Source organism: Danio rerio, chromosome 8 (assembly GCF_052040795.2).
Source record: "Danio rerio strain M-AB ecotype USA chromosome 8, GRCz13ab, whole genome shotgun sequence".
Classification (NCBI taxonomy): domain Eukaryota; kingdom Metazoa; phylum Chordata; class Actinopteri; order Cypriniformes; family Danionidae; genus Danio; species Danio rerio.
The window spans coordinates 21,534,474-21,560,315 of NC_141028.1; the positions used below are offsets into that span (position 1 = coordinate 21,534,474).

At 36.6% G+C, this 25,842-nt stretch overlaps 3 protein-coding genes across 6 annotated transcripts in view; all 3 read left to right on the plus strand.

The window, feature by feature from the left end:
- LOC147835561 (uncharacterized) overlaps positions 1-25,842 on the plus strand; it is a 75,999-nt gene that overhangs the window by 23,237 nt on the left and 26,920 nt on the right. For all 4 annotated transcript variants that reach the window (XM_087264505.1, XM_087264504.1, XM_087264506.1 and 1 more), the window contains 3 exons: positions 344-481; positions 22,164-22,292; positions 25,267-25,439. In XM_087264505.1, coding sequence (XP_087120631.1) covers positions 472-481; positions 22,164-22,292; positions 25,267-25,439 — 312 coding nt within the window. In that variant the 5' untranslated portion in view covers positions 344-471. The remainder of the gene's footprint in view (positions 1-343; positions 482-22,163; positions 22,293-25,266; positions 25,440-25,842) is intronic.
- On the plus strand, positions 5,520-7,167 carry foxe3 (forkhead box E3). The gene has a single exon (NM_001079682.2). The coding sequence runs from the start codon at positions 5,650-5,652 to the stop codon at positions 6,916-6,918; it is 1,269 nt and encodes a 422-aa protein (NP_001073150.2). The 5' UTR covers positions 5,520-5,649; the 3' UTR covers positions 6,919-7,167.
- On the plus strand, positions 11,219-13,508 carry foxd2 (forkhead box D2). Its single transcript, NM_131271.2, has one exon. It carries the CDS (start codon positions 11,655-11,657, stop codon positions 12,762-12,764), a length of 1,110 nt encoding a protein of 369 aa, NP_571346.2. The 5' UTR covers positions 11,219-11,654; the 3' UTR covers positions 12,765-13,508.

A 25,842-nucleotide genomic window follows, 5' to 3' on the forward strand; every position in this document is an offset into this window, starting at 1 on the left:
CAATTCTCATAGTGATTTAGTGATATCAACAGGTGTGTGGAAGGATTTGCTTTCAGGGTAGAGTGAATGACCACTTTCAGATAAACACATAAAACAGGCATAAATAAAACAAACACATTAATAAAAATGACAGCCAGCATGTTGTTGTGGACACTGAAGCATCAAGAGCTACAGCAAATGTTCCTGACAGTAGTCCTTTGCTCAGAATGTTGGTGACCTATGTGTAGTGAGCCTACTAAGTGTGTATATGCTTTGTGTTTTTATGTGTGTGTGTGTGTGTGTGTGTGTGTGTGTGTGTGTGTGTGTGTGTGTGTGTGTGTGTGTGTGTGTGTGTGTGTGTGAGAACCATGTTGGAGCGCTTTAGCGAAGCAGCGTAGCGTGCAGTACAGGAGTGATGTGGGCTGAGCCGACCTGACCGAGCCCCGGCCCTCCGCTAATCCTGCCGTTTTCAGGAGCCCTGGCCCGTACTTGATGAGCTTGGGTAAGAAAAGGGGCAGCTCTTTCTCCCGTTCGCTTTTCCCTCTTTCGCTCCCTCTCGCTCTTTCATTCTCTCTCTCTTTTTCTCATGCACCCCCCTCTCGAACCCCAGCCCTGCCTGGAGCCAGTGTGCAAATGAATGAGTTCCAAGTGTTTACTCAGCAGTTCTGTCCCTCTCTCTCTCTCTACCTATTCCTTCACATCTCTCTCTCTCTCTGTCTGTCTGCTCTGACAGATTGAGCTGAATTTAAAATAACTTCTAACATGAAATTCAGCTAGATGACAAGGTTACAGCTAGATGTATTTATTTTCTGTAGTTGCTGTGTTTGGAACACCCAGGGTTAAAGTTTTATAAAAGGTATATTTGAAGGTAAAAGGGTGTAAAAATACTACTGTAAAAACCCGTTAGTTGTTAATAATTTATTGTAGAATTTTATTATTATATACAGTGAAAACCTGAACTAATGGGAGATTTCATATCATTTTACAGAACTGTTAAATATATTGCATTTGAAGTGAAACAGAACACATTGATTTACATTGAAATAAATACACTATACCTTTTCAGTGGGTATACACGTAAAACCCAACAATGACTTTTATCAAATGAAATGAGTGTAGTTAACTCAGAATTGACTGAAAGTTAATTCTACTCATTTGAAAAAGAGTTTTGAACTCCGTGTTGAAGGTAATGAGTTAATTAAATACTTAATTACTTCAACTTAAATGGAGTAAGTTCACAGTACTCGTATAGATTAGATGTTAACTCAAATGTTTGTAGCAATCGGTTTCCTCAAATGGTTTGAGTTGCCTTAACTTACTGGGTTTTACAGAACTCAGTTGGTTTGAGTTCACTTCATTTCTTTGGTTTTACTGTGCTTAAATTGCTTCGTTTACTCTAATGAATCAAGTTCACAGTACTCATTAGGATTAGTTTTTGAACTTAAATGGTTCGTTGCAATCGGTTTCCTCAAATGGTTAGAGTTACCTTAACTTTTTGTGTTTTACAGTGGATAGATGGCTCACAACATTTTTAAAATTGAATTTATTTACTTTTTTTGTCATCATTTATGTATGTTAGGGTTTTATATGGCATATTGTTCACTTATGTTTATGCATTTTTGTGTGTTGTGTTCTGCCATGATGATATTTTGTGTGTGTTTGATACACATTATATGGACCATTTGCACATGGTAATTATTATGTACTTTAGGTTACAGTAATGTGTTGGACTGGTTTAATATGAGACTTTTTTCTGGCATTTTTCTTTTTAAGGTGATCTCAAGTCTGTTATAGTCTGTGAATTTTAATAATTTGTTTATTAATGCTGTTTTTTAAGGATTTGTTGTTGTTGCTTCCAAACCTCTATGATAAAGCAACCAAATAGCTGCCTTTATTTATTTATTAAGTATTTTTTTAAGAATGATGACAAATGCTCATTTCACAAACCACTTTCACTAAGAAATTAAATGATTGTTTTTTTTTTTATATTGGATTTATGTGCAAATATGCATAATTGAATGTGCCTAATGCAGTGGCTTTCATACATTTTAAGTCTTAAATGGACAGTTCACCAACTCATCACTAACTCATGTCTTTGCACAATAAACATGGGTGAAATAGTTTTCCAAAACATGCAGTTTTTTTGTTTAATATAACATTTAGTTTAAAAGCCATTCAAAAATCATGTTAAAATGAATAGTCGTTCATTTAGTCAGTCTAAGACAGAGATGCTCAAACTAGGGCCTGCAGCATAAAGTTGGCCCATGGTAACCTTTGATTTGGCCCTCCATCCCATCTGTGAAGAGACAAAGAAGAATAGTTTAGACGTGGACATTTCTAATTTAATACAACCTTTTATGTGTTTATTTCATTGTTTAACTACAGAAAATCAGCTAACTGAAATTAAATGTTTCAATTCAAATGCTGTAATTCACTTTAACATGTACATGTTTAATAAATATATTAAAACATAACAGTTCAATATCATGTTTAATAATAGTCATCACAGCATGCAAAAAAAGTTTCATTACATTAAGTTTCTTTTTATTTCTGAAACCTTACTGACCCCTTTATAAAAGAAAAAAAGTTAAAAGTTAGTATATAAGAATTGGTCATTTTTCTGAGTGCAATATCTTTAAGCATCCAACTAAAATGTTTCCAGTGACTTTAATTTCATTTCATTTTCCTTGAGAATGCATCTAAATCAAAGGGAAACATGAATTTAATCCAGTATGACCTCAAACAAGACCATTATATCATGCATCATTATATTCACCTTTATACCACATTGTTTAAAAGTTAATTAAGGCACATTGGCATCATTACATCGCTTTATGTGTATGTATGTATGTGCATGCAGGCATGTGTGTGTGTCTGATAAGAGAGTAATATGATGGGGATTACGGTGAGATGGCCGGCCTGGGGCTGCTGGATATTGGGAGGAGGGGCTGTTTCCTGGCTGTAGCCCTTGTTTGTCTGCCTGACCTGGCAGCACTCGGGGCAGATCCTGCTTGGATACAACTCTGATCCCACGCCTGTCTGAAGCTGTTAGCCAGCCGCTCTGTCGGGCTAGCTGGGCTTAGTGCGTCTGGGCACAGGGAGGGGCATAAGCTGGGGCCGCCGCATGCTTTGTGCTTGGGCAGGGGTGAATGCTGTTCTGGCTCATGACTCTGGTCTTATTCATCCCACCATTTCTTTCTTATCAGTCAGAGCTCAGTACTGTCTGTCCCTATGTTCTCCTCTCTAGTTTTACATCACTTTTTTTTTAGCTTGGTGTAATCCAAACATGCATTTCAAATCAGCTGAATGTTTGGAAAAGTTACTTTCGGGGTGACTTTCTACCTTTTGACCTTCTAGTAGATCCTTGTGTTGAAAAGCAAAGCCCTTGTAATTCCCTAATAGGTTTAACTATTCATTTTCAGCTAAAGAGAATTTGTGCATGATGCTGTTGTCTTTCTGCAATTTGATCAGGGAAAGCCTGTGATGTGATGCCGTATTGGCGACCGCCGTTCTGTAGTTTCAATCTAGAGAATAAAAATAAACCAGTAGTATTTACTTAAGATTCTGTAAAGCTTTCACAGCTCAATTGCTGTTTTTAAAGGCTTGTTGTTATTTTTCAATTGGTGGATTGAGAGGTAGTTTGGGAAGTCTGTTATGGCCTTTCTGTGTGTTGTTTCTGTCCTGGATACACAGTGAGTCCTGGGCAAACTATGAGATGGACAGAGCGAGAGAGAGCGAGAGATCAAAGATAGAGTTTGACTGAGCGGCTGCTGTTTTATTTTCTGTTGATAGTTTCTGTGCTGTTAAGTTTTACCTTGTTCAATTGTAGATTGAATTTGTTGGTTGGCGTTTTAGGTCAACTCAAAATTATGCAAAAGTGGCAAACTGCTAAGTAAGGTTTATTGCATTTTGGAGCACTTTATTAGTAAAATGTAAATATAAAACTAGATTCTAAGATGTTAAGAACATGGGATCATAACAATGATTGTTTTTATATTAAACAAACAAAAAAATGGTCAGGGATTAAAATGTTTCTTTTTTGTTTCAATGAGTTCACTTTTAAAACTAGTGCTTTTTTAAAATGGGATTTGACAAGGATACAATATAAGGACTGTTTTGGTTCCCCAAAGAACTTTTCAGTTAAAAGATCTAAAAAAAAACCCTTATTTGTTAGCATGAAGAACATTTGAATTAATTAAAGCACCTTTTTTTAGTTTTAAACAAACTTTAGAATTAGAAGCGGTTCAGATTTGATAGGCTTAAGACTCTTTGTGGAATGATTAATACTTAAAAATAACCTTTATTTTTATCAAATTAAAAATTTTTGTTCTTTAGTGTTTGGACTTGCAGCAATGAAAATTAAACCACACTGAACTAAACTGAAGTTTAACTCTGAAAACTGGACTGCCACAGTTTCAATTTACAAGAACTTCTATGTTAAGCTGCTTTGACGCAATCTACATTGTAAAAGCGCAGTAGAAATAAAGATGAATTAAGTTGAATTAAATTTAATTTAATTAATAGTGTGATATAAAGAAAGACCTTCTCATTGAGACTAGTCAAAACACAATTTTGAGACAGATATTTAACCTCCACCTCTCCAACCTTTTCTGCCTAATCCTTTCACTTTTAAGACCCCCAAAGTCAGAGGAGGAAGCCATTATGTAAGCCACTTTGCCTTATCTGATATCTAACTATGTATATTCCATTTAAGCTCACAAGTCAGTAGTGCTTCCATTGTGTTTATGCTTGAATGACAAAATAGGCAACTGTTGATGGCATTGCATGTTTTAAAGTATATATTTCTAATTGTTTTTTTTTTTCTAAATAAAATAATATAATTAAGTATTCAAAGTTTTCTTTAGAATACTTAATTTTGTTGGTCACCTTTAGACTTTCAGCTTAGCTGTAGTTCATGGCAACAAGTTGTTGGAGTAGATGTTTGCTTGTTTATTTATTTATTTTTTGCTATTTTAATGCTTTCTAAAAGACATTCTACTGTGTAATAATAATTTAAAAGTATTTTTTTAACATGTCAGCTCTTACAAATCAAGGTTCTGATGATTCCATAAAGAACCTTTTTCTTTACAAAGAACCTTACCAAGTTTCTGTAGTAAAAAACAATTCATTAGATATTTAAATAAAAGTTCAAATAGTAGTTCTTAAAACGAAGCTGCATTAAAGAACTGTTCACAAAGTTTTTTGATGAACCAAAATAGGTTCTGTTATGGTATCTCTGCAAATCAAACTAACCAACTAAAGGAATAACGAACTAAATAAAAACAAAGAAATTAAAAGGGAAAAAATGTATAGCGACCGTTATCTAGAATTTTATTTAAATAGTTTCTATGTAATTTATTCTTAACTTTTGGTATGTGGATTATAATCAGGTTAACCAACAACATCAAACGCTGATTTTTCTGTTCTTGCATTCTTTGTTAGTGAGGGGAGAACTGTGTCACCCAGTCAATCGTCACGAGGCGACCTGTGTCGTCACACTGCCCGCTCTATAAAACTCCCCCCGTCTCACTCACCTGGTTAGACAAACACCTCTCTAATCGACAGCTGAGGATATACGCGCATTTTATTACTACTGCCCGTTTAGTTTGGCAAATTTAGGTAAATAAAATTCTGAAAGTTCTAAAAGTTAAGCTTTATTAGACAACTTTTATGAATCTTGCAAACTTTTCATATTTCACGGGCATGTGCAACATGACGGCAGAGTCCCAGCACTCACCAGCCGAGGCGGCCAGTCCAGTGGTGGTGTCTCCAAACGTGAGTCTGGACTCCCCGGTTCCTCTTCCACCACTTGCGCTTAACCACCAAGCTCGAACTAAAGATGGCATTCTCATCAAAGCCGAGCCTCAAGGCAGCAGTCCAAACACAGACAGAGAGGAAGTTGTTTCATTGGGTCAAACCGAAGAACATCTGCCCGCCACTGGTAGCCGGCGGAGGAAAAGGCCAGTGCAGCGAGGTAAACCTCCATACAGTTACATCGCACTGATTGCAATGGCCATCGCCAATTCACCTGAGAGAAAACTCACACTCGGCGGCATCTATAAGTTCATTATGGAGCGCTTTCCATTTTACCGCGAGAACTCCAAGAAGTGGCAGAACTCCATACGGCATAACCTTACCCTCAATGACTGTTTTGTGAAAATCCCCCGGGAGCCCGGTAGGCCCGGAAAAGGAAACTATTGGACGCTTGACCCTGCCGCTGAGGACATGTTCGACAACGGGAGCTTCTTAAGGCGGAGGAAGCGCTTTAAGCGGACTGATGTCAGCACCTATCCAGGTTACATGCAAAGCTCCAGCGCTTTTACGCCCACACCTATGGGTAGACAAGCGTACCCCAACACCTTGTACCCGGGTGTGACATCTGGCTACGGGTCTCAGCTGGCTGGTTCCCCACACCCGGCGATGCTGCATCACTATCAAGCATCGGCCGGGGTCACGCAGGGCCAGGCTAGGATGTTCAGCATTGATAATATTATTAGTCAGCAGACAGTGATGCAAAGTGGAGGAGATCTCAACACGCAATCTCTCGGCCTGGGTGCGGGTGATTTGGGTACCATGACCTCCAGCTGCTCCGTATCCACCTCTGACCCAACCTGCTTTCAGACCCAAGCGATTAATCCCACGAGCAACATGCTGAGCAGGAACACTGGATCTCTTGCTTCAAATATGACATCCAGCTACACTTACCCGTCTCCGACTTCGCCCTCTCACCTGTCCGGTGTGACGCAGTCCGGCTTCTCCCCTGGAGGTTCACAGGTGTACTGCTCGGGGAACAGGATTTCGCTGCCGCCCGTGCGTTCTGGGTCCTGCGCAGATCACACAGAGCCTCTTTTAGGTCTCTCGGGGCCAACGATGAATTCCTACAATAATTCATATATGAGACAAGCCAATTTTGCATCCGGACTGGAGCGATACATGTGAAAACTCGCGTTCAGCTGCATTTTACTGGTCTCGACACTGAGTTCTTGTTTTTGCTCTGTAAAATAAGTTATGTAGCCTATCTTGGCGGAATTGTGTGAAAAAATACCTTATGTAAAATTAACAAGTACAGTTTTGTTATTGACATGTAGTTTGAAACATTGTTTGGCTATTTTATAGGGTATATATCAGAGGACAAATGCACCTCTAAACAATGTAAATATTTGAAGCAAATAAATATTTTTTGTGTAATAAATTTTCGTTTGTTTTTCATCCTGACAATCTTTCAAACCTATTTGATTTTTAAAATAAATGCAAAAGCAGTTTTTATGCAAAATTAATTATTATTCATAAATAATAATAATTATAATATTAATAATAATACTAATAATAATAATTATTATTAATATTATAACAGGCAATAATAAACTACTTGCTGAATAACAAAGAATATAACGGGGCATATGTTCGGGGCATTTAATTTTCTAGCAAGCCCCTGGATGCCTATAGTTTTCAATGTTTTTAATGTAGTTATACATTTAATAATGTAGTTTGGTTTAAGTTATTTTTGTTAACTTTGTCCAGTATTATGGAGTATATTTATTAAAACTAACTTTAGTTAGCATATAGGTAGTCATATCAGATCAAATCAGAATTGTAGACATACATTTTTTTCATAATCGTTTTAAACCCTGATAAAATATCTTCAGCTCTTTAAACATTTGATTTAGTACATAGTCAAAAACGATTTCTCATTTTGCTGGCAAGGGGGCGACATCACCTGGGTATTGAAATAAATGTCAGTTTTTGAAACACGGCATTTCACATAAAATCCACTAGATGTCAGTCACCACCAAGATAAGACCTATCTAGGTTTCCTGTGGAATGCTAGGCAGTTCACCTAAAAAAATTAAAACTCTCAGGTGAGGTCTAAACCTTTTTTTTTTCTTTGTTCTGTTGAACACTACAGAAAATATTTTAAGCAAAGCTAAAGACAGTAAACCCTTAACCTACCGGTTTCAACATTTAAAAAATATTTTCTTATGAGTTTAACATGACTAAGAAACACATACTGCTCTTGATTGGAACAAGTAGAGTTAGAGTAAATAATGGCCATTCACCCAAAAACAAAATTTTCTATACCTTAAATACATGCATGGGTAAGCACACGTGACTGTTAAAATACTTGAAATTGATATTTCTTCCCATTTTTTTTCGCATCAAAATGACAACTGCGAAAAAAAAAATTTTCTTTAATGCAATCATTCATTCTAATTATTTTTAACAACCTGTTTTCTACGGTATAAATTAGGTTTCATTTCTGTTTTCAAACACGTAGCAGTGCCATACAATGCTTGAATTGTTTTTAAACTGTTTACTGTCATTTTATGTTTATATGTCAATTTCAGGAATAGTGTTATCTATATTTCAATTCAATGTATATTTATTTCTTAAGCGCGTTTACGGAGTAGATTGTGTCGAAGCAGGTTAACATTGAGTAGTCATTGTTTTCTCCTCTACATTTTCCCACATTTTGAATGTTTATTGATTTGTTTATCAGGGCGAGATAAATTGCAGTTTAATTTTTGCGGATTTTTATTTATTTATTTATTTATTTATTTATTTATTTATTTATTTAATCCTCTTTTAATTTCAAAGGCATTTGTTCGTTCAAGACATTTGCACTTTTAAAGATGCACTGATTTGTTCATTGAAGACAACATTAATATATGTCAAATATTGCCAAAAGTTAAGTAAAATATACTTTAAATACGAGTAAAATTTAGCTATATAGAGAAACGGTAGAGTGTTCCCACTATTTGTATCACAATGCAACATATTTAGTTACCGCGGCATGTTTTGCTTCAAATATCCTTTTCATGTCCACAAAATGTATCAAAAATAATAAAATGACCTATATATGTAATTTCTTGTTTGGTACAGCATTTCAACGATTATTATTTAATATAAGCACTCTTAAAATAAGAGCTGTTTATTGCAATCAATGGCTCAAGTAAATCTTTAGGAATCATTGAATATTTCTAGCACAAATGCTTTCATTTGGAACCGTTCCCCTGATAAATGAAAATAAAAAAATAGTTCTTGTTGAAAAGGGTCACTTAAATTTACTTTTGAGGATCAAAAATAGTAGTTCACACTTACATTAATATGAAATCCCCTTTTGAATTTTTAGAATGTATCGTACACAGTATTACCGCTAGGTGGCAGTATTGGGGTTTAAAACCACTGTATGCTTTGCAGGGTCATTTTATTCCGTTGGTCTGTCCTCAATACATCAACTGGTGAGGCCACTTAAAAGCGGAAAGAATGAAAAAAAGGAAGGGAAGCCATATTTGTCAGTTTAGCCCGAAAACCCGACGGTAATTATCTGGTTATTTTTCAGGGTATCGCCTGCGGTTTGCACTATGACATTTATGTTGAACTGGACATAAACTTCCGACTTAGTCTGTTGAATAAACAAAAATAGTGTCACTAAATGTATTCGCTTAACACAGAGATGGGAAAATGAAACAATATATGAATGAATTTAATTTAAAGAATTTTAAGCCATGGAGTGCAGAAATGTCATGTAGAATATTTGCTAAGACAAGAACTTGAAGTGTTAACTTGACCTCTGTATCTGAACTCTCACAGGCAGCTGTTCTGTAGTGTCACACATTGCTGGCACCGCCATCGTATCTAAAAGCTGTTCATGACACACATGTTTGTCGTTTATTACCTTATGTCTTTCTTTTATACTTTCAAAAACTTTGTTTCTCAAATAATGTTTACCAGTTAGCTGTATTCTACATATTTCTAAATTTGTTGGCTACTCTTAGAGTCATCAGATTTTTAATTGTCGAGATGCATATTTCTTTGTCTGCTTTAATTTAATTTAGAAACAGGCGGTTAACCAAACAGAATAAATTCTATGGGAAATTGGATAAAATAGATTTTTTCAAAAGAATATATGGTCGCAAAGCAGGCAGAGCCTGAAATTTGGCGAATCTTATGGAATTATAATCTCACCGCGATACAGTGGAGTTTGAATAAGCATAATGTAGAACAATTCGATGACCGCGACTTGAGCCATTCAGCTTGTCATTAAGCAATGACGAATTTTGGCAAGTTGCAAAGTATATGTGTGCTTTTACATACTTTAGGAGAGTATGTTAGTTATGCAAAAAAAAAAACTAAACCGAGTTTCTTTCCTCACAAAACACATAAACTCGTGAAAAGCGGCTAAAGGCGAAATTAAATTAAATAATCATAATTATAACAAATAACGCATTATAGTACCCATTAGAAACCAGAGAAATTTTCAGCAACGCTGAGTTTGCAAATTTCGTTTTGATTTATAGACAAGTCAAGCTTATTCTTACCAAAACATAATTTACTATGAAAATAGCCAATCCACCTGTCGAGTATCCTCCATTAATAACTTATTGATTCGTGCTGTTAATAAACTGCTAACTTCTACAAAAAATAAAAATGAAGCATAATGAAATAAATATGTATCTTCAACTAAGCCTTAATAAATGTTAAAAAAATATTTACCCTTATTCTTGCATAGACTATTTTCTTCCTATTTTAAACATCATATAGCATAACAGATGATTTAATGTCCATTCATTAATTTGTTAAACATTTCTTAAAGCAAAATATTGATTATTTACTTCTTATGATTCTACATTTCTTGCTTAGGCAAAGGAATAAATATTTATGGTAGTTCGTTTTAATTCACAATATGTGAATGCTTTTCTTTCTTTTTCTTTTCTTTTCTTCTTTCTCTTTATATGCCTTATTATTAGTCTATTTTTTTCCAAATTATCTAATAAAGCATATAACAATAAGAAATAATAACAATTTCATTTCATCTAATATAGGCAAGGTTATTTATTAAGATCTTATTGACAGTGAAATGCTATTAAAAGTATCTCTGAACAATGATAATAAATCTGTGTTTTAAAATGTTAGATGATTTATTCAAAGTTTTTTGTTTGTTGTTTAAAAAGACCTGGCTTTTAAAAAAGTAAATCGGGTTGAAACCTGATAATATAGCACACTTTGTGCTTACTGTACAATTACAATTATTGTTTTTTTTTATTATTTTTTTTTTTATTATTTTTTAGTTAATTTCTAGCGAATATCCCTGATTGTAGCACAGGGTGAGTTGACGACACGTACTCGCTGTCTCTCCTGTGCTGCTTTTCTCGGCTGTAAACGTCCAGTAGTTCCTGGTTACTGACATGCTGATCACGTGATTGTGGTGCCTGGATAAATAGTTTTTGGAAGCCGCGCGGGGGTATACTTGGAGGCTCATTCACGCACAGAGCTGCGACTGTACACGAAAACAAATGCTCGAATAATGAAAACTGGAAAGTTGTTACCGAATGCATATTAGTGCTACTCATATGACCTAAAAGTTTGCACTTGATGTGGAACAACTACTCGCTCAATGAAAAGGAAATCCAGGTCTCTACCGAGTGTCCAGTTCGACTTGAAAGCGCTCTGAGCTCTGGATAGTTTGTGTTATGCGAGCACGGTCTGATCCTTTTCGAGTGTTTTTCTTTCTTAATGTGCATTTTCTATGCGGCTCCAGGACGTGAAGAAAACACTGGCTTCTGGAGGACGGGAGTTCTGTTGTCACAGAACAAATAAGTGACTGAGAGGACTCACACAGCTACTCGAGACTGGACACGGAACGTGAGAGAGGAAGACAAAAAGACTCTCTAAGGATGACTCTGGGAACGGACATGTCGGACAGTTCTGCTCTGTCTGACGACGTGGACATCGATGTCGTTGGCGGGGATATTGTGAAAGAGGGTAAATATCTTCACCATCATCTTAGTTTTCACTTGGACAATGACTCCGATGACAATCTATCCCAGAACGCGGGGGAGGGCGCAATCTCTCCGGGCCAAAGCAGCTTGGACTGTCCGGCTGACAGAGTAGGGCAACGGGATGACAGCCGAACTGGTGCGTTGACAGGGGATAAACCAGGAAAAAATGCATTGGTAAAACCACCTTATTCTTACATAGCCCTTATAACGATGGCTATCTTGCAGAGTCCGAAGAAACGTTTAACTCTCAGCGAGATCTGCGAATTCATCAGCAACAGGTTTCCCTATTACCGGGAAAAATTTCCCGCTTGGCAAAACTCCATCCGTCACAACCTATCTCTAAATGACTGCTTCGTTAAAATACCCCGTGAACCCGGTAACCCGGGCAAAGGCAATTACTGGACCCTCGACCCAGAGTCCGCCGACATGTTTGACAATGGGAGTTTTCTGCGCAGAAGGAAGCGCTTCAAAAGACACCAGACCAATGAGATTCTTAGGGAAGCGGGGGGATTTCTACCTGGCTTTGGCTACGGACCGTACGGTTACAATTACGGCCTACAGCTGCAAAATTTCCATGCGCATCACCCCTATCATCCACACCATCCGGGAAGCGCGTTCCCTTTCCAAAACACACATTGTGCTCTACCAACACCTTCGTCGATTTTCTCCACGCCACACAGCTTGCCTTCATTTTTAGGTACCGAGCTAAGAAAGCCTTTCTATCCTCAACTCAGCCCGACTCTTCCTGGTCTGGCTCCGCTCAAAACGGACACTAATGGTCCAAGTCGGCCTTCCTTCTCTATAGACAATATAATTGGTGCGGCTAGCTCACCGGCTTCACCATACACCACACAACCGGCTGGACAGGCTCAAATCTTAGCCATGCTGACTCCCACTCTTGCTTCGGCCACGAACCACTTAAGTATAACGCAGGAAACGATGCTTCAGCCTGGCACACAGACTTTCTCGAGCAAAACGTCAAGCCTTAACAATTGCCATTTCTAGAGTGGCAACAAATAGAAAGTGCAGCAGTCCGTTTAATATGGTTGTTTCGTCATTTGCTAAGGTAGGATTTACACTTTTGCAAGATTAAAATATCGCCCGTTTCATGTTTCCGAATTCTTAAATGAAAAGGCTAATTAAGTATATTTATGAACTGTAAATATGTAAGATTTTGAAGAGAGAAACAGGCTGAAGTGAGGAAAGTAAGTCCATGTAAATAGTAAGCTAAGATTTCACCTTTGGACGGCCAGTGGACCTTTGCCGTTTTGTCCAAAAAGTTAAATAGTTTATACTCACTGACATGGAATTTCCTCTTTTGGTTGACCTTAATGAAGATTGTTTTAATTATTTTATTGTTTTGTATATTTTGTGAGTTTGTGAAAAGCACTGTCAGTACCGAGACTTAAAACTCAGGATTTACTTGTTTTGAAAGCACATTGCCAGAGACAATAGGGGCTGTAAATAGATTACATAGGTTAACGTCCCACTTCCCCTAGTTCACTCAACAGAAGTGTTCTGGTGAATTTTATTTTATTTCTGTTGATAGATGATTATGTGGTTCTTGGTGTAAATCGCATTACCTCTTTCTGTCTGACTCTTGTGCATACGTTATTACATATTTCATTATTCCATTGAAAAGAATTATCTGTGAAAAAGAATGTTGTTATATGTAAAGAGACGAAACAATGTCCATAGGTCATTTTTTGTTGTAATGGCAAGACAATAAATGTTTGTGAATTTTCAAGATGTTTTGGTTAACTTCTTTTCGTTTTATTTTTATCAGGCCTACTGGCTTAGCTAGCAAATGTTCTCTAAGGTTTAAAGACTACGTTTTTAAGTTTAAAGAATTATGTTAATTAGGAAAACATTAACCACATTGTTTTTGGTTTATTGCAATTAATTTTACATATGCATATACTTGACCTATAAGACGTTTAAAAGTCAAAGAGCAATAACGTTTTACAAAATGTCTTGTTTGCTTTGTCAGTACTTTATTTGTGAAGACTTTAAATTAAATAGTTCTTAAAAGTGAAGAAATCTAAATGTGTGACATTTTCACACCAGTATTTACTACACTGAGGGTCCAAGGCACATGTTTCCTCTTGTGTGGCGCTTTGAGCCTTGATAATTGACCAGTTTCTGGCAAATGACAAAGAGCTAAAGCAATGGGAACATCAGCGCTTGAAAGCCTATAATTGAATGTGAGGGTTCTACATGGATACCCACGAAGTCTTTTGAGGATTCGTTGCTAATTTGTGGTAGCATTTTTTTCATCTGGAATCTAATCCACAATAATGCAGCTTTTTGCCCATTTGTTGATGTTGTCACTGAAGACCTTGTCCCTAAGGCCTGAATGGGCGCCCAGCAAGTGGTCCCTAGCGAAAGAAGCCACACACATTTACTTCTGAAAGGCGATCGTCTTAAAAGACTCTCGGTTGTCCGCTTTCATGTCATCTGTGTTGTCTTGAGACATGTACAAAAGAAGCAGCGGGAATTCACCGTAGAGCGAAAAACAGACTGATGAATCCATTTCAGAGTTGGCCGAGCGCACGGTACTGTTCAGGAGGTGGTATGAAAAAGCTGCCTTTATTTACTCGGTGCTTGCGTAAATGGGTAAATTTGCTTCGTGGGGTGTTTTTGACAACTGGTTGTTGGGGATAAAGGAAGGGTTGACTCACTCACCGTATTTTTCTCTCCTTTTCAATTCCGCAAATCCTTTTGAAGCAAATGCAAACATGTCGGTCGCGGTTGTAGCCCATTAATTTTAAACGTCACAAATTGTGTCATCTAAAAACAGGCTAAAATATGTGGTCATATCTCATAAGAACAAAAAGAGCTAAAGTAGTATTTAATTCTGTTTTCAAAGCCACCAATCAAATACGCGTGACTTCAAATGTCAAGTGTTTTTTTTGTCATAATAGTTATATTTTAATATCATAAAAATGTTTTAGGGGTGTGGGATTTATTTTAAAATACATTTTATTTTGTATATTTTTGTTTTGTGCTAGTTGCAGATTGTCTTAATAGGTAAATTACTGAATTATTATTACAATTTCACATGAATATAATAGGCGGGAAAGGGGATGCTTAGTCTAAATAATAAACCAATACTCTTATAATTATAGATTCACAACCATTTCTATTATTATTATTATTATTATTATTATTATTATTATTATTATACAAGGTTAATATTGGGACACCAGGCTGTCTTGAAAGCAGAGGTCATGAGCTTCTCTATTCAACAAGTGAAAAAAAAAGACTGGGAGGAAGAACACAATGTTTTGTTTGTCGTAGGTGACAGAGCAGAGAGGAAGGAGAATTACACAGAATATACTTTTAATCTGTATTTACCACAGTGAAAAAATAGGGCCTATAATCGCGGCCTATGAATTAAATCAGGAGAAAAATCTCTTCAGCCTAACCACACTTGCTTACATGTGGTCGTGTTTGCGCCATGTCATAATTTACAGCTAATGAATTTGTGGTGGTTAATTAAGTTTCAGAAAAATCGGCTCTTGATTAAAGGGACAAAATGCGAGATGGGCTTTAATGTGTAAAAGGATGTTCATCTTCTCTTTTGACGTTCAGTACTTCTTAGTCTTGTTTTGTCTCTCCATGAGAAATCACATCACTCTCCTTTAATCGGATCGAAAGTGTAAATCATGGGTTACGGCCTTAAATCCCACTAATTGCCCGTTCATTTAGCTTTCATTTTTTTCCGTGTGGCGCGTTACTTACACCATGAGGGACCACCCACGATTTCGCAAAGAGCAAGGCATATCTCTACTTATCTCATCTATCGCTGTAATTTTAAAACGGATATCTTTAAAACAACTTCTGGACGGTGTTTTGTGTGTTCTTTTGTTTTGTTTTTTGCGATGTAGTCAGCTTTTCTTGTCTGCCTTTTTTCAGCCTGGATATATGTTGCTTGAATATGATCTCAATGCAGTTAAATGTCTTTTCAATTACTTGAGTTGACAATTAGGTTTGAATTTTTGGTTCTTAGGTTAAGTTTACTACTGATTATATCCGATCGACCACCCCCCCCCCCCCCCCCCCAAAAAAAAATGTGTAAAAGCTAGTCTATGTTTTTAAAAGTTATAGAAAAATCTATATATTCATTCTATATATTGTTTTTATTTTAGGGAGAGATGACGTGCAGGTTTCTTTAAATAAGATTTATTTCACTGTATAGCTATACATTTCTTGTTTCATAAAAAATGTTTATTGTTTCATGCATAATTGAATATTAATATTTCAATCATTCCTCAGCCGAAATGATACAGGCACATTAGCAGCACTTTCATTTTAGAAATGGCTTTCTCTCAATACGCATGCATTGTTTTTTTATAACAAGGTGTTTCATTTATAGGGAATTCAATTATGGAAAATAAGTGTCAACATGCATTTTTTCACTTAATTTTGTGACAAATAATGCATAAAAGCATTTTTCATCAATTTTGTTTTTTTAAGTTTTTTATTATTATTATTATTTTTGCAAACCGCATTTTCAAACTGTAAAATGAAGCGATAATTTTTGTAGTTTCATACAACAAGCCTTTTAAAACATTCATTATAGTGATTTATTTATTGTAACTTATAAAATATTAAATATGGTTCGAGCTACATTTGTAATTGAGCTGCATTAGCCTATTGTTTTGTGAATAATAAATTTTTTTAATATATAATGTCGGTTATGGTAAATTATTCTTGTTGTTGTTATTACTGTTATGTATGTTAATAATAATAATAATAATAATAATAATTATTATTATTATTATTACTATTATTACTATTATTGTAGCCTATTGTTTCCTTTGTTATTCGTGCTTGTGACTGATATACTGCACCATGCCTAATATTATAAAGATATTGTTACAAGGCTCTAGAGTAAATCTTATTAAGTTCCATGGTTATAATTAGAAAATTCTGCAAAGCGATTTGATAAAAATATAGGTCTTCGATACATGAACCTTAGGTAAACTGGGGCACCTGTCGCAATACACAACTTATTAAATTGAGCAGTTGCTGCCGAACGCATGGGCATGTTCGTGCGTTCAGTAGCAACTGCTCAATTTATTAGTTATATATTTTAAGAAAGGTATTTATCTCCGTGATGTATCTGGTACAAACGTGTACTTTAAAGCATCTATTTTTTCTGTGTATTAATTTGGAGTGAGTTGTTCAAAATAATTAGGTCTAAACCCGTGTCGACGTTTTATAATTATAATATATAGGCCTAAAATGGCTAGAAGTGATTGCGTTTTGTGTTATAATCGTCTTTCAATTTCAGACAATTAGGCCTACGTTCAACTTTTGCTATTGTGTTTTTAAAACTTCTCTCTCTCTCTCTCTCTCTCTCTCTCTCTCTCTCTCTCTCTCTCTCTCTCTCTCTCTCTATCTATCTCTAACATACTCTTTCATTTAAAGCGGTGAAATAAACATGACGGGAGCTCTCGTCCTCATTGTGAAGGAATGCCGGCGGCCGAGTCCCCTGACACCCTGGCATGAAGCAGAGATGTACGGCCACAATAAATTAGACCCTCCCTCCGCAGCGCAGCATCTCCCCCTCCATGTTTTTCTAGCGCACCGAGGAATCCTCTGCTTAATTAATTTAGAATGTGTAAATAAAGCAGAGATACAGGCCTCCCCTCTTCTCTGAAACAAAATATTAACTTTGGAAGCGTTCGCCCCATCGACTTCGACTCATTGAGACTCACTGAAGGACACCTGCTGTTGTCCTGCCATCCCACACACAGAGAAACACACGGGCATCACCGCGATGAGCGAGTACTGAAGAATAATCTCAAATCTGTTCTGTCATCAGATCAGCACAATAGCGTCTCTATATGACCTAAAAATGACCGCTCGACAAAAGTGATGTATGGTCCGTTTAATGACAGTCTCTGTGGCACGATGCCCAAGTGATCCTCCCGTGCGTCTTCTGGGTTTGCCAGAAAACAGAAACACACACTCCTCTCAAGATGTGTTGGGGATATCATCGAATCGGAGCCTGGCTTAGTGACGGTTTAGTGTTAGCGTTATGGAAGCCGAGGACTTAACTTGTGACCTACAAACTCTCAGTTTGATGGAGAGGGGCAGCTGTCGTCTGTCCGAGAGCATGCTCCCGTTATCCGGTCCGGAGGATACCAGAGTTTCTCAAAAGAAAAAGAAAAAAAATACACACACAGTCTAAACGTACACAATTTGAATGTCTTTTCCCAAAGGTTTATTCACTTTTTCATTCATTACATACAAATCGAGTAGCTCTTAAAATGACTTTTTCACAGGCACATAATAACTAGGGTTCGCTTATAGCAAGAACTAAACAAACTCCAACACTTTTCCAATTTAGAAAATGACATTTAAATACAGAGGGGTGCAACGAGGATAGTGATTTTTCAATTTAGCAAGTCCCAAGAAACTATCAGCGACAGACTATGGCCCCGTTTACACTAGTGCGTTTTAGTTTGAAAACGCATAAGTTTTGCTACGGTTACGCCATCCGTCCACACTACGCCGGAGTTCTCGAGCGCCGAAAACGGAGCGTTTCGAAAACGCTGGAGAGGCCGTTTTCATTCTAAAACGCTGCTGCTCCGTCTCAGTGTGGATGGGGAAAGACGGAGACATCTGAAAACGGAGGCGGGGCTGCAGACATTCGCCTCTCTGATTGGGGCTTTTCCTCAATATTAAGTAGCCTAACACACAGTTCAGTCCTGAATCTTCTCCGTGTAAGTTCAGACATCGCAAGTTTGATCAAGGCTGCATCTCTTCTTCTCAGTTTGATATGGAAAACATACCGAGGACACGTGTCAATCTTCACAGGGAATCGTGTACTTTATAACTTCATTCACATCACCTTGGCTACGTTGTTTCACTTTCTCAACAATAAAATGTAAACTTGATATAAGGAACTGCCTATTTTTATTTTAATATTAACAACTAAACAGACAGCAGAAATGTTGAGGCGTCGTGCTGCATGAGTGTCATCTTCACTGTGTGCATATTTTTAACAAAACGGAGCCGATAACAACTGCCTCCTTTCAATTTCAGTGAAAATACGAAACATACCCTCTCTTTTGCTGAATATCAGTTTTAATAATCGATAATGGCCATTATAAAAGTATAACATACAATAAGTTTATACATTATAGGAAATAAAGGCAAGCGATCAGTCAATATACAGAATAGGCTACGTGGTTTCATTAATCATTAACTTATCTTTGCGCTCAGCCAAAACACGTTACCTGAGAACAAGTAATAGATTCCAGTGACCAAAGTCAGGGAATATGTCGTTAGATAAAGACAACAAGATGAATGAAATATCACGTTTAATAAATATAGTGAGATTATTAGATCCAGCGGGAGATGCTTGATGAGAAGTCCGACTAGCAGAGCTCTCATCTGGGTAGATGGGCTCCAGCGATTGCCAAAGTGTGTGTGTGTGGTCACGTGATGTGCGTTTTCAGCGTTTTGGTGTGGACGGAGAGCTGTTCAGAAACGCTGGGTAAAACGCGAGTGTGGACGCGGATCGTTTTCATTCTAAAACGCCGTTTTAAAACTAAAACGCACTAGTGTAAACGGGGCCTAAGAAAAGTCTTAAGTGAAATGTGGGGATGTCGAGTCGCCTCAGATAACGGCATAACATTTCACATGCAGTCTCTCTGTAGCACTCTGAAAGAAAGATTTTCCCTCAGTGTGAAATTTTGAGGTCTGTCTAAACAAAATAATGATCTTTTGGTTTTCGGGTCTAATCCAAACACGTTTCTCAACGATGAAGCATGCAAACCTTTTCATCTTGAATAAAAACTTAATTCCCGTGTCACTTTTAAAGGCTCCGTTTTCCACAGTAAAAGAAATTAGATACACGTCTATCCCTGGGCCAGGTGAAAGAGAAACTTTGTCAGTGTAGGCATTTCATATCTTCGTAAACCAAAGACTGTTTTCGGAAAGAATGGGAAAGTCCCGCGATAAAAATGAAGTTTACTATCCAGAGTGAAATGCGATCAGAGAGAGGTCGCGGGGCCAAACTTTTTAAGACTAATGTTTATTTAGAGAAGTGAGCGCTGTCTATGAGCCTCCCGCGCTCTCCTCGAGCGCAGTACTAATGTCTTTAGCAGAGCTGACCGGACCACCGCGCGAGCAGCTTTTTCCCCGCGTGCGCGCGCGAGAGCCTCTCCTGGCTACTGACACTGTGGCGGGAACCCCTCGAGGAGACTTGTGTGTCAAAAAGCGAGACGGACAATCACAATATTTGGGTTCAACACATTTGTTTTTTCGGAACTGTAAGCGTTACGCAAATGAACTTGTTTCAAAACCAATTGACCCGTTGATTTGATGCTTGTTGATAACAGATAAAAGCGCCGTGTTTTTGTTTAACTCAGTGTGTGCGTTGTTTGTAAGTAGATCGATGCTCCAGTGAACTCTTGTGTTTTCTTACAGTTTGTAAAATTGAATTAGATACGGTTAGGAATCTGACCTCGTAGCAGACCCGCACATATTTTCAACTCCCAGGTTCGTCGTGTTTTGGGGTGTTTTGTTTGTTCAGCTGGAATGGCCATCAAACAGCCAGTCCGTGTCTTCCGCGTCGAACTCCCTCTCTGCTCCTGCCTCTCGCTCCCTCCTGAGACGACTGTCCCCTCTCACGCTCTCTCTCCCGGGCCGGCTGCGCCTCACGACACGGATGGTAACGAGCCCTAGAGGAACAACACAAAAACATTAGTGATCCAATATCTTAATAACTTTTTTGGCTTTAAGGGTTCTAAAGAACGTCACATGAGCAAGCTGAAATACTCCTGGTCTAATGTCACAGTACAAATAATAGTCTTTTTTTTGTAAAATACAATTTTATTCAAATTCAATATTTAAATAATGTGACAGTAAATTTTACTTTTGATATTAATCTGTATGTGGTGGTAATAAAATATATAGGCTATACTGTATATGCTGATAAGCTATTTCAAAATGTTGAGTAAAATGCTCTCTATTTAACAAAGTACAGAATAATAGAACCAAAGCAAGTTGGCTACACATAACCCTTATTTATTGTCATATATGTGAGCATGGTCTTAATGCTATGCACTCACTTTTTAAAAAATAAAAGCTTTGATGGACCATTCTCAGTCATGCCGTTTTTTAATAGACCATTTTGAGATATGTAAACAAAAAAACAATGGTCCCAGTGTGTTTCTTGTTTTACATTTTTTATTTCTATATCTTCTGAGAATCCAAAAAACAGCCACACATTGATCAGTAATGTTATGAGCTGTTTTAACATTAAGTTATGATTGAATTGCCTCTTGTTACAGTTATGCTGTAGTTTGATAATAAGAAGAAAATGGTCATGGGCCAATGACATGGCCCTATTGAAATAGCCTATAGACTATTCTTAAAAGAGCTATTACTTTTTAGTGGTGAGATCATGAAATAAAATTTGTGCAATAAAAATTTGTAGATGTTAAATCCAACTGGTTGGATTTTCTCAGAAGTTGTGTTTGTCATTGTTTTTCCCATATTTTTTTATTTGGGTTGCACTAACCCAAAATGTTTAGCCTAGGCTTGAACAAATGATTATCAAACTATTTGTTAAAACAAATTTGATTAAGATAAATATATTTAAAAAAAAGTTTTTTTGCCCTGTATGATTCAAATTTAGACTGCAACTACCCATATCTTTTAGAATAGGAAAAAAATACTGAATTACAATATAAAACAAATAAATAAAAAAATCCATTATCTCTGCAAACTTATGGCTTTGGGTGTATGGAGTTGCAACAACAACATGTTGCTTGCAATTTAAGTGTTATTGCGTTAAAACTACTGGCCAGATGCCACACCACTGAGATAAGGCCATTGAGAGCACAGATATACAATGGCTGGGGAGCAACACATACCAAAGAACATACTCCACTGAAGAGGCAGCGGGCAGAGAGCGCAGGAAGAAGCCTCTTTGCACTTCACTCTCTTAGTTCTACCTTTGTGGGACCCTGTCATAGCAGAACCCCCTGTCTCCCAGATATGGGCCAGCATACGGGCACAATAGATTTGAGTTCACCGGGTGACTTGAAACACTTAATGTTCCACCGCTCTCAAGCACATTTCCCCAACCCCACTCTATATGGTATAGTGGTGTGAGGTAATGAGTGTGTGTGTGTGTGTGTGTGTGTGTGTGAGAGAGAGAGAGAAAGAGAGAGTGTATGTGATGTGCTAAACAATACTAGGTAATCCAGATTTGTTGCACCATAGTGTTTAACACTTGTCCAAATGTGTCCTCTCCTGCTATTTTTTCTTTCAGGATTCTATGCTGTGCACCATGCTAATTCTTTAAATGAACAGGATTGTTACACTATCTGAATGGATTTACTGTCATTATGCTCACATTTGTAAATCTATGCGCAGGAGAGGAAATGAGAAGGGGAAACGATTTGCACATTTTGGGACAGGTCTTCCCCCATGCTCCTGTTGGTCATCCCTCTTCTACACCCCAGCCAGCCGAAGCGAATCCACAAATCAAATGTTCTGGAACAAGTGAAAAAGAGCTCTCTCTATACACATTTATAGAATAACAAACATGGTGAAAGTATATATGGGTCAAAGACAAAAAGGGGGTTTCAAGCATCAAAATAAAAAAAAAGCAGATTTATTATTAATATTTTATAATGTGTAATGTTAACATTATTTGCAGATGAAACTACAAAGAAGTGTATATACAAAGAAATTACATATTAAAACATTATATTTAGGCATCACAGTAGCCCCAAAATACTACTAATTAGGTTATTACATATCAAATATGTATATTTTGCCATTATCCTTAAACGGCATGGTTTTACAGATTCATCAGTAAGATGTTTTTAAATGTTTTTTAAACATTTCACACTATAATAAAATGCAACATGATCACTTATGCACTGTAAATCCCAATAAGTTAAGGTAACTCAAACCATTTGAGGAAGCCGATTGCAACCAACCATTTACTGTAAGTTCAAAAAACTAATCCTAATGAGTACTGTAAACTTATTCCATTTGAGTAAACAAAGCAATTTGAGCATAGTAAAACCCAATCAATGAAGAGAACTCAAACCAACTGCGTAAGCTGATTTCTACAAACATTTGAGTTAAAAAAACTAATCTATATGAGTACTGTGAACTTACTCCATTTAAGTTAAAATATTGAGGTATTTAATTAACTCATTACCTTCAACACTGAGTCAAAACTTTTTTTCTAGCGAGTAGAATTAACATTCAGTCAATTTTGAGTTAACTTCTCTCGTTTCATTTGATAAAGTTGACTGTTGGGTTTTACAGTGTGGTGGTTCATTTTGCTGTGGCGACCACTGATAAATAAGAGAGTAATCTGAAAGAAAATGAATAAATGATCACCTTTTTCTTTAGATATTTTAGTAAGTTTATGCTCCGTGACCATCAGACATTTATTTGACCATATTTAGATATTTTATTTCAAAACAAGTTAGTGAAACATTAAAGTAGAAGCTGCTTGCAAAGGGGTACCCAAACTTTTTTATATAAAGGGTCAAAAACCAAATATCATTATGAGCCGTGGGATGAAATACTGTATATCAGACTAAATTACATTAAAGTTGACATTATTTCCTAATTTATTTAACAATATTTAAAAATAAATTAAAAACATGGCTTTAACTTGTATTAAATAATGCAGTATACCATTTAAAATGATAACTCATTGCAATAAAAACATTGACAGTAACTAGTGGAGGAGTTCAATGCTGATTAGACTAGTCAAGCAGAATCTGCCTTTTCCTTGATTTGAAGACTCAGCATTGTCCTCTATCCATCAGCTGACAGTATGTACATTTAAACAAAATCTAAATAATTTACACTATTTAACTGAAACATTTAATTTCAGTTAGCTTTTAACGATAAAACAAAGTAAAAGTTACATTAGATTTGAAATTACAATTTCAAATCATGCCCATCATTCTCAGACGGGATGGTGGGCCAAATCAAAGGCTATATAGGCAAACTTTGGCCCACGTGCCCTAGTTTGGGTATCTTTGTGCCTGCATTTAATATATTTTCTATGCATGTTAATTAACTTTGTGGATTTTATATAATTCAGATACCAAAATAGGCTGTCTGACCATGTAAAAAGTTCAATGTATTTTTACATTTTACTTTTTTTTGTTTTATACAGTATATGTCTCAGCCAATCACCAATAAAAAAAAACTCTGGCTTCAGCCATCAGTGTAAAGACTGGCTACACAAGAAAAAATGTATATAGATTGATAAAAAGCATATATATTTTTTAAGCAACAACATTTGAAAATGGATAGTTCATTAAATTTACATTTAGCAGGCGCTTTTGTCCAAAGCGACTTACAGTTGAGTTGTTCAGCGATTCAAGCAGCAAGTAACTTGTTTGTGTTCGGAGAATTTAGTGATAGAGTAGGAGTTTTTTTTTTTTTTGGGAGCGAGAGAGGGATAGAGAGAGAGAAAGAGAGAGAGTGTGTGCTTCTGGAGGTTTTGGTATTATTCACTGGGGTTCAGGTGTTCTCTGAAGAGATGAGTTTTTAGTTGTCGTTTGAAGGATACTAGTGCATTTTACCAAGCATACAAGTGTATCATTATCGTATATCATATAATTTGCACAATAAAATTTAGCCCTCCTTTGAAATTTTCCTTTTAACTTCAAAAAAATATTTAGAAGGATTTACCAGAAATTTTGGGATGCATTTATTAAAAGTGATTTAATAAATTTAAGTGAATTTCTTTAGCCTTTGACATGACAGCAGTACATATTTTATTAGTTATTTTGCAAGATACTTAATCAGCTTAAAGTGCAAATTAAAGGTTAAAATAGGTTAGTTAGGCTAAAGCAAGTTAGGTCAATTAGGCAAGTCATTGGACAGCAGTGGTTCTGTGGGTAATTATTAACAAAAAATCTTAAGGGGCTAATAATATTGACCTTAAAAATAGTTTTTAAAATAACTGCCTCTAACTTCTTTGATTCCTGTCTAACTAAAACAAAAGAAACTTTCCCCAGTAGAAAAAATATTCTCGGTAATATGGTGAAAATTTATTTGCTGTATTAAACATCTCTTGGGAATATATTTAATTAATAATTATATAAAGCATTAATTATTATATAATTACATTTGTAATATGTGTTTAATATAAGTCTGATACGCAAACTATTTACAAATTCCTGTTTTGTAACCACTACACTAAATTTATTAGACATCAACTTATTTTCATTGATAAATTATTTAACGGTTATCATTTCCTAAGGGAAATATAAACATTCTTCATCCACTTTCTTAAATCTTGTGCACAGTCATGCCATTATCATGGGCGGTGGGGCATGATTCGTTGCACACATGTGCTAAATTCAATTCAACAAAGAGCAGATGATGCGTTTCTTTCTGCCCTTTTTTCCCCTTGACCACATATGTGCAATATTTGTTGACTCTCTGCGTTGACTCTCTGTTTACCTATGATTTTGTCTGTTTGTGCACACAGCCGACAGGTATGAGCCCATCGTGTGCAACATGCAATCACTAAAATACTTTCCCCGCATCACCAAACAGCACAGGAGCCGTGGAGCACCACTATTACTACAGCAACTCAATTTCGCACAACCAAAGGAGAGAGGAGGTGGAGACTACTTATCACTCCTACAGAGAGTTTCTAAGGTAGTAACCCTACTTTAGTGGTTTTAGTCCTAAATACTGCTTCTCATACCCTAATCCTTTAAGAGAGCCTTGTGTGTGTGTGTGTGTGTGTGTGTGTGTGTGTGTGTGTGTGTGTGTGTGTGTGTGTGTGTGTGCGCGTGCATGTGTAGTTATATTCCCCTTAGCCTTTTGTTGCCTTTAGAGAACCTTTCCTAGGACTATTTTTCAGCCCTGAAGCACCATGTTATGGAGGAACAAGTCTTTTGTGGTGTATGTGTGGGTTTGTGCATGTGCATATATACGTGTGTGTGTGTTGTGGCCACACAGGGCTAAAGGTTCTGAAGTGGGTTGTGGTTTTCAGCCCCCAAGTTCAAAGCTGAGGAGGGCTGAAAAGCGGGAAAAGATGATGAGACCTCTCTAATGC